Consider the following 16,260-nt stretch of genomic DNA (forward strand, 5'->3'; position numbering starts at 1 on the left):
GACAACCAGCTGGTGTGCATTAATGGACCTCCCTTTCATTGACCACAGAAAAATCAATACGCTATAAACTGACCAAGAGCGTTTTCTGTCCTCTTAAGGACGATGCTGATTTTTTTTTTTTTGTTCAACAGAAAGACAACATGCCGCTGGTGATGCGTGGTTTTACATCATTGTTTGCAATTGAATACTTGTTAAAAGTCATATTGACAGAACGAGACACCCTTTGGCAGGCTCTCATAATGCTTCTACAAATAGCATTGCTGGCCAGTAATATTTCTTGACATTTCCATTTTTTATTGTCAAGTTTCAAAGACATGGCATAATAATGGGAAAGGGTTTTATACTAGAACTTAAGTTGTCTAAAAAATATCTGATGGCATTTTCCAGCATTTTCCCTCAGTTTCTATGGTTCCTGCTGGCGTCGGCGTTATGAATATCAACAAACTTCAACTTAAAGGGATAGTCTGGGTGTTTTGAAGTGGGGTTGTATGAGGTATTTATCCATAGTAGGTGTATTACTTACAGTAGATGACGGTTGACACGCCCCAAATTTAGAGAAACGTATTTTATCCACCTAAAAGAAAGGCCCACCTAAAAAAAATCGATATCCATTTAAGTGTACGCTATAGTTAGAATATTTTCCAATGGTGAACTGAACTGAAGGTGAAATATCTCTATACTGTTTTTGTCAGCTGACTCTGGATGCTTTGAAGAGAGCATAGATATGTTTCAGTTCAGTTCCCTGTTGAAAAGGGCTGTCTGACGGCCTGAAGTCAGAGGTCTGAAGTATTACGCACACTTAAATGGATATTGATTGAGCCTTTCTTTTGCGTGTCTAAAATATGTTTTGCTGCCGGCCCCCGTCCATAGCAGTACATTGCTTTGCTCCCGGTACTCCTGTGTGTTTCTCCAAACTGGGGGCGTGCCGACCGTCATCTACTGTAGGTAATACACTGACTATGGATAAGTACCTCATACTTCACCCTCACTTCAAAACACCCAAATTATCCCTTTTAAATGCAAAACTTCAATATAACTTCATCCTGACACACATAGCACTGCCTGCAAGCTCGCGCTTGTGCCATGAGTTATTCACCATACAACTCTACAGTAGTTGATCTTACTGATTGAGCCCCTTGTGTCCAATATTTCCAATTTCCCATCATTGCAACATGTTGCTCTGATTAAATCCTGCAACACGAATGGATGAGCCAGATGAACCGGTCACTACCATTTTCTGAGTTGACTCTTTCAGATCCCGATTTTTTTTACTTGGGGATGCTCTTAACAGCAGCCTTTGATATGTGAAGTAGTGCCATCAACCGAGATAGTGATTTCCCCCAGCCTTGATCTTCTTGATGCCAAAAAATATACATTTGTTTTAAGGCAGTTCAGCTGTGCTTGCATCATTCAGCATGCAAGCATTCATTCATTTGAAACTGTGGCACTTGTTTATTTTGTTCAGTCTGTAGTTTATGCTCTGCTTACTTGCTGACAGACTTCTTTTTTTCCCAGGGTTTTAGTGGTGTTTGGTGGAGCATAAAAGCCTTTATAGAGCCAATACCAGCAAAGAAAATGTCAATAATATAAAATTTTTTAAAACTATTCATTGTTTTTGCAAGATTAGGTGTCACTTTTCCAAGTGGTGGCTCTGTCATGTTTTAATTCAACTTTAAATATACTCCAGTCCTTTCTTATCTTCAGCTTACACAAACAAATTCTCATGAGCCCGTCCAGAGGATGGATGTCAGTGGATCTGTTTCTGTTCTGTACGATTGAACCTGACGTGACATTGAGATGGAGTCTGTCTGGTGCCAGGGTCAAGTTGAACCATCCATGACCCCTAGAAATTTGTTAAGCATAAAAGTGAAAGACCTGTATTTTATCTTATCATATACACAAATGCACATAGTCTAGATGCATAAGTTAAATTACGGTACATTAATAGACCTGCGGCATTTGTTTTGTATTATTTTTGTAGGCTTTTTTTCCACTTTGTTCACATTCTCTATGTGAAATGTGTGTTTCTGTGTCATATATTGAAATTTGAATTAAAAGCCACATAGGGGTTGGGCAGCATCGCCTCGGGTAAGTCATTTTAAAGTGAGTAAAGCACAGATTTAAAGTCACTATCAATTATATTTTCTTACTTTCTGTTGTTGTTGTGTCACGAGCCGCGAAAAGCCTACAACCAATCCTGCTCTAAGATTATCAGCTTATCCAGCCTCTTACAACTTGCCTGTCTTAGTGCATACAAGGTGAATAGCCAGGAGCAGGAGACACTCCAATTATTCTTTCTCTCAATCAATTCCCATGGAGTCACTGTGTGGCCTGAAATGGACTCGTAGCTGGATCTCTGTTTTTGTGGCAGTCAGGAAGACAATCTTTGCTGGTGTGGGGTTTCGGCTCTGCAAGCCAAACACCTCTCGTCCCCCGTTGGCATTTCCATTTTGCAAGCAATTTCGATGACACCCAGTGACATGGAAAGTTGTTGGATGCAAGCAGAAACAAACGGCAATGTGGTGCTTGGAAGTCTGCCTGGTTGGCTAGTCAGCTAAAGACTGAAAGCTTAGCTCTGCACCACCCGTCTCAACGGAAATGTCTCATTTGATTAAAATGCTTCACAAAAAAGGAAGCAGTCTTTTGCTTCAAAGCATTACATCAGAGTCTACCAGAATACTGCAGCAACAAATGCAATAAGCACCTCTACTTATTAACAACTTGAGTCAATTCTGTGGCTAAATATTGGTCTGATATTAAGGCGATGATATTTCAGCGGTCTCACTGACATTTCAGGAATGGAGAGGCCGTATATGTGTGGTTGGTTGTCAAAGACAGTGTCATGACAGCACTACACATGTGCATAGCCAGTTTATAATGCCTTTCTCTCCAGTATGAGACAATTACAGACTTCAAATTCAGAGAGGAATCTCACTGCTATGTCAATCTCTATTTAGCAACACCCTTTTTCAATTGAATATGCAGTACATTTTATACAATTAAATACATTCGTATCTACTATATTGGTGGGGGAAAAATCAATACAGCATAGTATTGCGATATTTTGTGTGTAAATATTGTATCGATACACAGACGTCAAGTATTGTTCTTTTGTTATACAAACTATTAACTTCTTAACAACCGTCCGCTGTTCTGTCTTTCAGAGGTTGAAGTGGGCTCAGTCTAGAGTGAAGATACTGGTATCATATGAAACTAGAAAACAACAGAATCGATTGGCAACCACGTCATGTTAGCTTGTCGGGAAGAACGCTAAATAACGCTCCAAAGTTACGCTAAATTTTGGAGAGGAAAAACTGGCAAGGCCATTTTCAAAGGGGTACCTTGACCTCTGACCTCAAGATATGTGAATGAAAACTCTGAGATGAGCAGAGTGAAAACTAGATTTAGACTAGATTTAGCTTTGATAAAACAGATGTTGACAAACTGCATAATTTGCAATTGAAAAAGGGTAATAAATCTTATCGCAATACTCAGCATATCGCAAAATATTGAAAATCGCAATAACATCGTATCTTGATAATATCGTATCGTTGGGTCTCTGGTGATTCCGACACCTAGTAGCCACCCAAATTTTATTATCATGAAGGAAAAGCTTTGAAACTTGGGATTTTAACACTTCTTTGAAACAGATACAAGTAAAGTCTTTCTGGGCACTTTGCTAGCAGGTCTAGATAGGATGGCAAGTCTCTCCTTCTCAGCAGTAAGGGAGATACTGATCATTAATCTGGGTTTGTCCTAAATGCTTAATGCGCAAATATGCATTTATCACATTAAATCCATCCATCTTCAATCTACTGGAATAAATTAACTGTTTGTATTTTATGTGTATAAAGTGGTTTTAGTGGGTCTTTAAAAGGAAGAATTCATGTTTTTTATTTAATATGGAACGAAAGAAGAGATTGAAATAACTTTCCATTTCACTTATGTAGTAGAATCCGTGATTATATGGCCAGAGACAGGTGGATTTTTTGGAGTCTGAGTCTGGCTAGTCTAACATTAAATGGCAATGTAAGTTTCCTTTTTACACTAAGGAAATCTAAAATCAGTGATGTTTTTGTACTTCATTGTTTAATTAGTTTACTTTGAGTCTCAGTGAAGGCTGCCATCAGGAGGTAACCGGGTCTATAGATATTTATTAGCCTGTGTTCTTCACATGTTCCTCAGCTGCAGGATCAGTTTCCTAAAGGGATCATTTATTGATTCATAATGCTTCAGACATACTGTAGTCTCTCGGGCAGGTCACGGACGGTCTCTTGTGACCTTGACATAAATACAGAGGAAGAAACTCCAATGACTCAGGTAATCTGACTCAGCTGCCTGACTCAAAAGGCCCTTAGCTTGAAGAGTTGAGTGAATACATTTTTTTTGCCCCACTAGTGACGTGGTTTAAGGATGGTGATGTTAGTTGGTTTTCTGTTCATCGCTTTGGTGTGAGCAAGATATCTGTAGCTCCTGTTCAGATTGCTATAAAACTTGAAAAAAAAAGATATTCAGGGTTCTCATGTGATGTAGGACTCACAAGCCTGTAAACTGCTTCTGTGACTTATTTATTTCATGAAAGAAAGTCGTGATTTAGCTGGCTCTTCATACTGTATACTATTCCTTTAATGTTGTTATTAATAGGGCTGTCCTCGACCAAAGAACTAACACTCATACAATTTTGTCGACTAATCGATTAGTTGATTTAATTCGACAGATCTGTGATATATGAAACTGAGTTTCTCTACAAAAAATCACAGAAAAGTACCACTTTAAATCTTGTGTTTACCAGAGATGTGCTCATAAGTTTCTTGGACATAAGTCATTCAGCATGAAAAAAGCATAAAAAAATGACTTATCGGCGAAAGAAATCTTAGTCGACTAAGGGTGCTTTCACAAGCCAAGATTTAGTCTGCTTTAATGAAACTCTGGTGCGATTCGTTTCGGCAGTTGTGAACACAGTGATCGCACTCTGGTGCGGACCAAAACAACCGGACCGAGACCGCTTGCGAAAGGTGGACTCGGACCTTTTCCAAGTGAACCAAAACACAGGCTGCCTGTGTGGGCATTTGTTGAAATGAACACAGTTAAACGACAGGTTAACATGAGAAAGGACGGATGTTTGCTTGATATCTGAGCCTATGAGAAGAGAATATGCTAAATAAATTCCACAAAAATAATGACGTTTATAAATTCATAAACTGGAGAGAGAACGGATTCGTGTGCAGAAGATCAGTGTCGAGTCAAAGTAAAAAGACTTCGACAGCATCAAAGTCCACGATCCATAGAAGGATAGAAGTGGCAGCTCTTGAGATGAAAGAGATAAATTCGCTGCTTCGTACACTCCCCTCAGCAACTTTTTTTTTTTATTTGGTCCGCTTTGATTTGTGCACCGTGAAACCGGACCAGACTAAATAATAAACAAACCAAAAGTATTAATATAACTCTGATTCAGACTAGCCAAATGGACTATGGCTTGTGAAAGCACCCTAAGACCAAAACGGCTAAGATAGGGACCATCCTTGTATCCTTGGTTTTTCCTACCACATCTCTTCTGTTTGAATCTTCTCTTCCTCAATCTCTCTGCCATCATATCGGTCTCTCTTCATCCCCCTCTTGTTGTGGTCATGTTTCAAATATAGCTATATATAGCCTTATATAGCTCTCATTTGTGTATTTTACCCAACATACATTATAAAAGTAGTTGTCAAAAAACACTGTGTATTTATGGAAATAACTATTATATATGCTTTGTCCTTTTCCATTGTGGGAAGACCAACACAGTAGCCCTAATTTGAATATTTTCCCTCCTCTTAGGGCAGGATGCAGTCTTCAAACCACCGACTGCGAGATATGGAGCAGCACCACCCGCTGCTGTCGCCAGGTGCAGATGTCGAGACAGGGAGCCTGGCAGCCGGGGTGATGGTTGGAGGTCCCCACGCTGGCCACGCGGCGGGGAACCGATCACTGTGGTTCATTCAGGACAGCTGTGGGATGGTGTGTGCAGGCATTACCTGGTTCCTGGTGCTGTATGCTGAATTTGTGGTGAACTTTGTCATGCTGCTGCCCGGCAAGAACTTCTGGTACTCGCTGTTGAACGGGGCCACCTTCAACTCCCTGGCTGTGCTTGCATTGGCCTCACATATGCGCACCATGATGACTGACCCGGTAAGGATGATAAGGAGAGTAGGAGTGGGTAAGGTTGAGGATGCAGATGGAGGAAAGGAGGGATTGAAACTGCAGAAGAGGTAGAGAAAACATAATCAGTGAGTAAGACAAAGCTAACCCTTGGGGTCAGGAGTCAAACTGTAGTAGTTGCCTTGGCAGTGGTTGTTACAACACAAGCAGGAAGCACTGCCAGGGTCAGACACTTGTAGTCACTCACTGATGTAACATGGGACACTGAGCTGACGGGCAGTGTGAGGGAAAGCTGTGTAGAACAGCCTATTAAATTGTCCAATTTAATTTGCTAATCTGAAAACAGTATATTTTTTACTAAATCTTCCCTTATTTTATTTATTTTTTTATTTAAAAAGGATCCCCATTAGCTGATACCAATGGCACCGGCTAGTCTTCTTGGGGTCCTTAGTTCCCTTAGTGTTTGCAATCACATCACATCTGAACAACTGTGAATGTTTTTGGAGTTTTTATTTAAGGGTCTTCACAATGAGTACTTTTTTCAAATTACTTTTTCTCATCCAAATTCAGTTAACTCGATCTAGTTAGTTCCATTGACAGCTGCTTTTTAATTCTCTCGTATTATTATGTGAAGCCTTTTGATATTTTTAAGCAATCAATAATTTGGTTTGCTTTTTCCTACTGCAGTGTGTGAAAACTATAAATATATAATTTTATACATTGTTCTAACTCAAGTGGATGGCGGAGTCCACACCACAACATTAACAACAACATCGGTGGCGAACGATATAGTTGGGATCACTTTCAGAGTGTTTTGATGAACGATAGAAACACTGACAATCAAAATCCATCTGAATTTACAAGGCGTCAACATGGCGAAGAGACTCAACCTTCTCACCTCCTTATGATCAATAATCAATTAATAATATGGGCCAGATTATCCATATATTGCATCAGGCGAGCGCCCGGGGGCACGAGCCAATTTGCCCAGCTGGGAGGCACCAATGTGGAAAAAAATGAAAAACGTAAATAGTTTTCGTGGACAGAAACGACAGATACAACATTTATAATGCACCGGATTTAGCCTTTATTTATCTTATAAGAATAAGAAATCTGCTGCTTATTTATTTCAATAAGTAAGCTACACATCATTGCTGATATAAAATATATGTTCAAAGACCATTTTACTAATCCATCCTCTTGTGTGGAACAAATACACCGTCATGCCCGACAGAAGTGTACAGCTGGAGCGTGCAGCGCATGCTTGGCGCCACTGTTTACAGAACGTTATCGTACATCAGTGTGGATGCTCACATCGTTATCGTTGGTGTGGACGGCCCTTTATTCTGACTTTGTTACTGATACTTTGTGACTAGTCTGTGAATTCAACCAATTCATGCTTCAAAGGGTTGTAGGTCAAATACTGTTAGTGCTGCTGCTGCTGCTGTTGCTGCAGTGTTGACTCATGTTTACTCAGAGAAACTAGATGTCTGATGACAGCTCCACTGGTCCTTTCTAGCCCAACAGCCCAGCCTTAACAATTGCTCCATTTAAAAGCCCAAAATAGTACACAGAAGGTTGTGCAACAGGGTGTAAAACTTTAAAGGTCTTAAGTTTATTTGTATTTGTGTACAAGTAGTGGGTGTTTGAAGCATTTTTCACAGACCCAGAAATGTAAAAACAATTGTTAAATTGCTACATTTGTAACTAACAGCATTTGTCTCTGTCTGTCTGCCCCCCTCCTAAGGGTGCGGTTCCTAAGGGCAACGCAACCAAGGAGTACATGGAGAGCTTACAGCTGAAGCCTGGCGAGGTCATCTACAAGTGCCCGAAGTGCTGCAGCATCAAGCCTGAAAGGGCACACCACTGCAGGTCAGTCTTAATTGTTGAGACCAATTTTGCACAGAATTAAATTGTGACATGCTCCTTTACCCCAGCGGTTCTCAACCACTGGGCTGGGGCCCACTGGTCTAGCGGGCCGTGGAGGCACTGCCAAATGGTTAAATTAACCTCTTCAAAATCCGACAGCCGCTATTCTGTCTTTCAGAGGTTGTAGCGGGCTCAGTTTTAAAGGTAGAGTGAAGATACTGGTATCACATGAAACCAAAAATGGTATGGTATGCTAGCTTGTCGGGAAAGAAGAGGATAAATAATGCTCAGAGGAGAAAATGACATGGCCATTTGAAAGGGGTCCCTTGACCTCTGACCTCAAGATATCTGAATGAAAATGGATCCCGTGGGTACCCACGAGTCTCCCCCCACAAAAAAGTGATGTTGGAGACATCCCTGCACCAGTAAAAAAGTGTGTGATGAGGAAATATGACCCTGAATATTTTGGATTCATAATGGCAGGCAGTGATGGGTGAGGGTAGGCTGAATATTTATGTGGTTCATTACACCTGACCGCGACGTAACACATATTTATAGCCCAGTTTATCATTTATCTGGGAAGGGGGTCCTCGGAAGTGGACCTCAAGTTACAAAATGTTGAGAACCCCTGCTTTACCCCATCTTGTAGCATCCAAATTGTGCTTTTAAAAACATCTGTATATGAACATTTTGTGTAAACAGCAGCAGTACAGTTGATGACTTTCCCAGAGTCAGTGCGTCCTGCATTATTACATCTTCTATCTCCTGCCTGCAGTATTTGTAAAAGATGTATCCGGAAGATGGATCACCACTGTCCCTGGGTCAATAACTGCGTGGGAGAAAAGAATCAGAGATTCTTTGTACTTTTCACTGTAAGTACACAGAAATACTCATTTAGTAGTATGTTTAATTTTCAAAAGGGGTGTGATAAGGGTAAGAAATGTACAGTTTATGGATAAGGTCATTCCTTTGAATCACTTAGTGTTCATTATAATAAATGAATAAACAACAAGTTTACATTAATGTTGACTCAACACATTTTTTTGTTTTTAATTTACTTAAATGACATGTTTTTGTATCAGACTAATATTTCTAGATGAAATAACCAGCTGAGGTTCACAGTGATGCAATGCACAACAGACACAGGCCGACATGAAGCGTACACTCGTAGCCATTTATGAGTCGCTCCACAACATCAGCTCTTTTTTATGGCTTCATTTGCTGACTGGAATTTATTTGATAACAGAAACATAAAGCTGTCATATATGGCTGAGCAGTAAAAGGTCACACGTGAGATGAAATGTTTAGTTTGCGCTCCTTACAGATAGATGCCAAAGATAGAGAGGTTTATAGTAAAAAAATATATATATAACAACACAGCACTACACGTTGTTTTAACTGCAGGTCAAAAGATTTTAGAGTTTAATTACAAATGTGAAATGAACTGGCTTACATTAACACAGTATTTGCAAACCAAGCTTGTGGGATAAGAGTCTCAATTTTTCTCATTATCTCGCTTCTTTCTGCAGATGTACATAGCTTTGATTTCTGCCCATGCCCTGGGCCTCAGTGGTATGCACTTCTTCACCTGTATTAAAGTCCAGTGGAACGGTAAGGCCTCTCTGTGTTGCAGCATCAACTATGATTTGCGTTTAAGTCAAAAAGACACAGGATGTCAGAAATACAACTATTTATACAAGAGATTGAGACTGCTCAGAAAGATGAACAGAGACATATCAGAGTGGAAAAGGCAAAGAGATTGTTATCCTGTTGTAAGAACAGCTGCTCTGCACAATCATCACAGAGCTGCTATTGATCTTTTCCTGCTCCCTTGTGTGTCTCTCTGAAGGAATGAACCAGAAAATGAAGATACTATTTCATTCTTCGTTCACCAGCTTCTACTGCCCTCTACAAGATAATACTCTTAACTTAGCAGGGAAATGTTTTCCACCAATTTGTTTTCAATGCTAACCAGTATTCCAGGCTACTGCGACAGATGCAAAATGGCAGTCAAGTTTACACCAGAGCTCGTCCTTAGTTGTAGAATCAGGTTTGGGAAGGATACGTTAGAGTTACTCCAGTCCTGTATTAATATATGCATCGGTAATTTACTCAGGGTTTCATTTGACATTTCAGTTGTTCAGTGCAAATTAAAAACTCCACCTCTCCTCCTGTCACCAGAGTGCAGTGACTTCTCTCCAGGGGTGTCTGTGCTGCTGCTGATCTTCCTCTGCCTCGAAGCCATCCTCTTCCTCACTTTCACAGCTGTAATGTTTGGCACGCAGCTCCACTCCATCTGCAACGACGAGACGGTCAGTACCCACTGCACCCCACAAGCGTTGTTCCTCTCAACAGGTTGTGTGTGTGTGTTTGGCAGCATACTGTAGGTCGTCTAGGAAAAAGATGACAAGGGAACCTCAATACCTTTGGCTCTTCAAGTATATATAACATGTTATTAGTTTAATACCTCTGTGTCTTAGCATGCTAATGAGCCAAAGCAGACAGCTAACTTAATGAGGAATCTTTTATTCACAGAGGGGTTTGAATGTCTTGCAGGAGATTGAACGTCTTAAAAATGAGAAGCCCACGTGGGAGCGTCGCATGAGATGGGACGGAATGAGAGCTGTGTTCGGGGGTACGCCCTCCCTGCTGTGGTGCAATCCATTCACAGGCCTGCGTCTGCGTCGCCTGTTGCTGTTGACTCAAGGTCGCCTTGGCGGGTCTGAGTTCTCTGTCTGAGAGCGGGGCAGACTTATGTTGCTCACCAACACTTGACCGTCTCTAAAGCAAGACTTCTTGTGTGCCCTCCTCGGCTGGGGCGAGGATGGACCTTTGCATCCTGAGGCTGTCCTTTATGTGTGGGTGACGGGGAGACAGGCTGCTCCGGTGGGACCCCAGTCAACCACCAATGAAAGTTTGTATTCTCCCTCTCACATGCTGATGTAGACCCAACTCCTTTGGTCGGCACGAGTATGCTGAACAACTGGAATATTGTTTCAAACATGAGCAGATGTTTTGGTTTGTTTGTGTGTTTTTAAGTGAAGCATGCAGTATGTAACTCAAGTGAGTCTTTTGTTCCTTGTGAGACGTCGAGGGTGCTGTTTGAACTCAACTCGTGCACCGTCACGACACAACTCCAGCAGTTTGTTTTCTTTTGCTGCTCAAATGAGATTCAAGATTAGTGTTTGAATCAGCGACATATCTTTCATCATCACTGGACCCAGACAAGTGGATATAAATGGGGAAATGCTTGAAAATGTTCTGTTGGACCCAGACAAGGGAATCAAAGTCAAGGACATGCACTACTTACACGACACTTGAGAGAAAATCTGGATATGGAGCACAGCGGACATCAGAAATTGGAACTGTTGCTGCCTTGATTTGCATGTATAACAGCTCAATCAGTCTGCATCTCAGCCAGGAAATGAGGCTTTCGCTCTCTTCAAATGAAACGAACAGGCTACTGTGAACACAAGCCTCATTCTTATTCAAGAGGACTGAGTGGCGTTTCCTATCTGTTCATCCTCTTCGTCGTGTTTTTCCTTCATTGGGGCTGGAATTGTTGATTCTTTAGGTTACTCAGGCCAGTAGAAATGAATTGTCCTTTTTTTTTTTAAATAACTGCTGAAGCTTCTTCACCTTTCATCACAGTGAAAACTGACTACTGTTATTCTGAATCTTCATCTGGATAAAAACAAAAATCCATTTTGTATTAGTTGTACGTATGTGTCCATGAATTTGCCATTCTACCACTCCTACATGCTGCTCAATGTCTCATTCTCCTCAAACGATCAGTGACCCCCCGCCACCTCCCAGACCACTGAGAAGTGATTCAGGTTGTACAACTTTGGCTGCTGAAAAGACCGAATGTTATTAAGTTTGAATTGTTTAGTTTTTCTCTATATGGAAAACTGAAGGTTACATCTGTGTATAATAGGACTCCATATACAAGAACACTTTGATAAGACTTCATAGCATTTAAACTCTGAAAAACAACATTACAAACCCTCGAAACGGAGCCAAGTTTCAGACATGGCGGCTTTGCATGCTCCTTGGCAACCGAGTGGTGCGACATTTTGAAAAGGAGAACTTAAATCACTAGCACAACCTCCTTTGGCTCTCTTTGTGAGCTCACGCTGATCTACAGAACCAAGCTCCATTGTGCAGTCGGCCTGTAGACTTAAAAAAGAGCTGCCTTGCTGAAAGAGGCTGAGGTACCCAGCTCATTATACGCGCTTTAATACTGAACAAAGTCTCGGGGAGCTCAGTAGATGCTTGTGAGGCCTTTCCCACTTTACTCCAGAAATGTCAGGCCTGTAACATCTAGTGGCAGGACAGTAGCAGATACTTTCCAGTGTTATTAGAACACCTATCCATGCCTTTTTTAAATCATTCAGTCGATTTGAATTTATCAGCTTATCATTAATGCCATATATATGAAAGTGTTTTCATTTTGTGACAACTTGTCTCCTATTTTTACTCTGCATTATTAATGGGCTTGTTTGCACTGGATGAATGTGGCTTCAGGATTTAAAGTCAAGTCCTGACTGATTGGCTGGTATTGTCAAATGTAGATTCTCAAAGTCTAATTTTTATGGCGTGTTTGACAATATACTGCTGTTTGTTCTCATCCGTGGCTGCCAGGAGAGGGAACTCCACTGTTTACACTAAATAATGATATCTGATGCTCTGAGGCTTAAATGTTTGAAGAAACATGCTGTCATTGGAATGTAAAACGTATCTATGTTGGGACTAAGGGACACAGCACTGAAAGCTAACTGATATCAGGGGATTTTATCGACGCTGGCCTCTCATCTCTCATTTTATTCTGCAGGACTGCGTCAACTCAGCAACAGTTTTCAGGGGAAACGTCGGGACAATATCACTTTCGTATTCGTGTCATGCTTTCTCTATATTCAGCATGGTTCATTCAGCAAGACCCATATCCTAACATGCTCAATGTGCTCTTTAATTTACGGAGTGCAAAATGAAAATGAGGAAAGTTCAGCCGGACACACAGCATATCCATAAAAATCACATGAATTATGAGAAAATCAACAGGAAAAGTAATGCGTTTAGTTTGGCAGATGCACAAATGTGTTGCCAATTAGGGCGTTTTCATATTAGGTACGATTTATTCGTACCATGCCAGAGTATGATTGCCCCCCCCCCCCCCCCCCCCCCTCCCCACTCCCCAGCCACTCAGCTTTCACATCAGTAAAGTTGGTCCGTACCCGAGTACACTTGCATCATCATCAACGTGTATTTTTGTTTATGTTGAGATCAGCTGTAGGTAGCTGAACATCGTAAAACACTTCATTCAAACTGGACAGAAACAAAATAAAACTCACCTAAACCGTCGTCGTTAGTCTTTCCAACAATCACCAAGTGTGCTTTGGTCGAACTGGACTGTAAGTTTAATGTGAAAAAAAGCCGAATCTAAAGTTCTTCCCTGATGTGAAAGCACCCCAAGTGGACCGTGCCCAAGTACGGCTCGGAGTGTTCACATTGGGGTCAGGTGAACTCGGATCCGGGCCTGGATCCCTGATGTGAAAGCACCCTCAAGCGGCAGCTGTTATTAAAAAATAGTTGCAGGTATTGGTGGCAAAATTACATCCAGAGCCAATGAGAGGAATAGACACTAATAAACAGAAAATATTATTAGAATATAAGTAAATGTCTGAAGCAGGACTTGAGGTTAACAGTGGCAAGACTCTGTTGATCTTTTAGTGGTATTTGTAGGAAGTAGCAGAACATCAGCACTAGTTGTGGATTGACAAATATTTCTGTGTTGACTGTATGAATATTTGATGTTGACTGGTATAATTTGGGTACGCTTGGTTGATGTGTACAAGTATTTCACAATAGGACGGTCCCGTTTCATGACTAAACTCAGATGCTGTAATCATAATGTCTTAAACTGGGATTCTGTTACAGGGTATGTAGTTTCATGCTCAGCAATAGAAGTAATGAATGATGATTTTTAAATGGTTATACCGGTAATTGTATTTTCTCCACCTTCTGCTGTATGACTAAAATACAATCGACATGGGGAGAGGATTGGTTGACAATGTGCAAAGATTGTGTTAACCGATGCAACACTATTCTGTCAAAAGTTTGTCTCGCACTAGTTTGCAGTTCAAGGGGATTTGCGCAGAAAATGTTGAACATTTTGTGATGTTTAGTAATGATTCTTAACAGGATGGATGTTTGATCACAGAATTATCATTAGCATTGCCATGAACAGTTGAGAAAGATTTTCTTTCCTACTCTCCTGTGGCAATGTTTCCTCCAGAACAAATGTCCTTCAGCTTTATAAACAAAGTATAAAAGTAAATATTAACAATATATAAATGGAATGTTTTATTCTAGTTTTTTTTTTAATTAATGTGTCATAATATTATGTCTTATATCTTTAATGTCATTCTTTTACATAATAAACTTGATTAAATTAAAGCTTTAACTTGTGATTGATTGTCCAGCATACACAATTACTTTTCTTTAGTCCTAGGTTTTGTTTCTGGATAACATAAAGTGTATCACACTGACATAACATGCTGCAGATCTGCTAGAAGTTAAAAAAATTAAAAAGTCAGAATAGATGGCAGTTTGGTGAGTGGCATGGATGTTAGTTTCACTTTACTTGAAATTGAGATACAAGATGTAGTAGAGATTAACTGAAATTGGGGAACTGGGGAAAGGCATCAAAGAAAAAAAAGATCCAGTAAAAAAAGAAGTGATAGATGTTGTGACCCAAATCAGCAACAAAATACTTAAATATTCCATTTGAATATTATCCAAATGTCAGCCCACTGGCGAAATGCAGCATCCCGCCACAATTAAACAGACAATGACAATGCCACAAACGTACATGAATATATAAACAAAGGCAACATTAAACGATATTCTGATAACATTTTTATGTAGACAAATCATTTAAAAAAAAATAATGCATCCATAGAGCTTTTAGAAAGGTGCCGAAAAAAAGTATGGCTTTTCCTCAACAACAAAAAAATACAATGAATTAATCATTTAAAAAAATGGTGAGTTTATATCTGTGAATTTGATGTCTGTTCCCACTTCTAACAAGGCTTGCAAGCCAACAGTATATCGACGTTGGCATCCACATGGTAACTCTGGGTCGTCAGCGATCGAGTTGCCAGTTAGTGTGGATAAAACAGATAAATGGCTGAGTTTGACACTAGTGTCTCCATCAGGCTGCAGAATAAGTGAATTACCATGGCTACAATGTAGGCCTATAGCTACATGTTGCAAAATTACTTTTAATCTACCACAAAAGATCCATAACATATGCAGGCTGTGCAACGAACTGGCAACGACTTGTTGTGAAGTAAAAGCAATAGAACGGGGGAGGGAGAATACGACATCTAGTGGCTGAATGTTATAATTGTTATCAATGGCACCTTTAAAATGAAAACATGAAGTGTGTTTGAGGATATTACAGCAATATGAAGGCATACTGAGTTGACAGTGGTAAGTAAACAAAACACACTAAACCTAAAAACTTGCCAGATATGGGTAAAATGATTCAAACATCAATGCAAATAGGAAATAGCCAAAACTCTAACATAGCCCCTTCAGTCCAATAGGTGGCAGTATTTTTCTCCTGGTGTGAAAAATGAACTCAGAGAAGAAGAAGTAGTTAATACCTGTGTTTGTATTCCCCCTGTTCTGAACTGTCAAGAAGTACTCTTTCAAAAGCCTTGATTAAATTTCGACTCCTTCAATTAAATTGGCAGATCCTGATTAGGCGTGATTTCAGTTTTGACACTATTATTAACGTTATTCGAGTATGTTGAAGTTCTTGTGTGTGGCGCCACACAACTGGGATTAAACGCAGCACCATGATTGCTGCCTGAAAAACAAAACTCAGGATATACTGTATAATCTCGCTAGCAACTAGTGATGTGTTGGTCACGAACGAACCGGTTCAAAGAGCCGGTTCTTTTAAGTGAACGATAAGAGCCGGCTCCTGTCCGAAAGCCGTTTTTTTTTTTTTTTGTTTTTTTTTTCTTAATTCATGGCAGAATCATAGGACGATCTTATCCTCGCCACGGGCACTCCATGCACTGACTGTGACTGAATGTTGTGTTATTGACGTCCAATCAGGTGATGGTAGACAAGGATCATACCATCAATCAGGGAGGGGCGGCGGCGTGCTGACGGTCTACAGGTACAGAGCAGGAGGAAGAGGAGGAGAGAAAGAGAGAGAGAGGAGTGTGGTGCGTGAAT

At 40.4% G+C, this 16,260-nt stretch overlaps 1 protein-coding gene across 1 annotated transcript in view; it reads left to right on the top strand.

Annotated features, from left to right (window-relative positions):
• zdhhc7 (zDHHC palmitoyltransferase 7) overlaps nt 1-14,463 on the top strand; it is an 18,395-nt gene extending 3,932 nt beyond the window's left edge. The window contains exons 3-8 of the mRNA XM_074612217.1: nt 5,818-6,168; nt 7,886-8,010; nt 8,783-8,879; nt 9,537-9,618; nt 10,189-10,319; nt 10,564-14,463. Coding sequence (XP_074468318.1) covers nt 5,824-6,168; nt 7,886-8,010; nt 8,783-8,879; nt 9,537-9,618; nt 10,189-10,319; nt 10,564-10,746 — 963 coding nt within the window. The 5' untranslated portion in view covers nt 5,818-5,823 and the 3' untranslated portion in view covers nt 10,747-14,463. The remainder of the gene's footprint in view (nt 1-5,817; nt 6,169-7,885; nt 8,011-8,782; nt 8,880-9,536; nt 9,619-10,188; nt 10,320-10,563) is intronic.
• The last annotated feature ends 1,797 nt before the right edge of the window (nt 14,464-16,260 follow it).

This window comes from Sebastes fasciatus, chromosome 2 (genome assembly GCF_043250625.1).
Source record: "Sebastes fasciatus isolate fSebFas1 chromosome 2, fSebFas1.pri, whole genome shotgun sequence".
Classification (NCBI taxonomy): Eukaryota; Metazoa; Chordata; class Actinopteri; order Perciformes; family Sebastidae; genus Sebastes; species Sebastes fasciatus.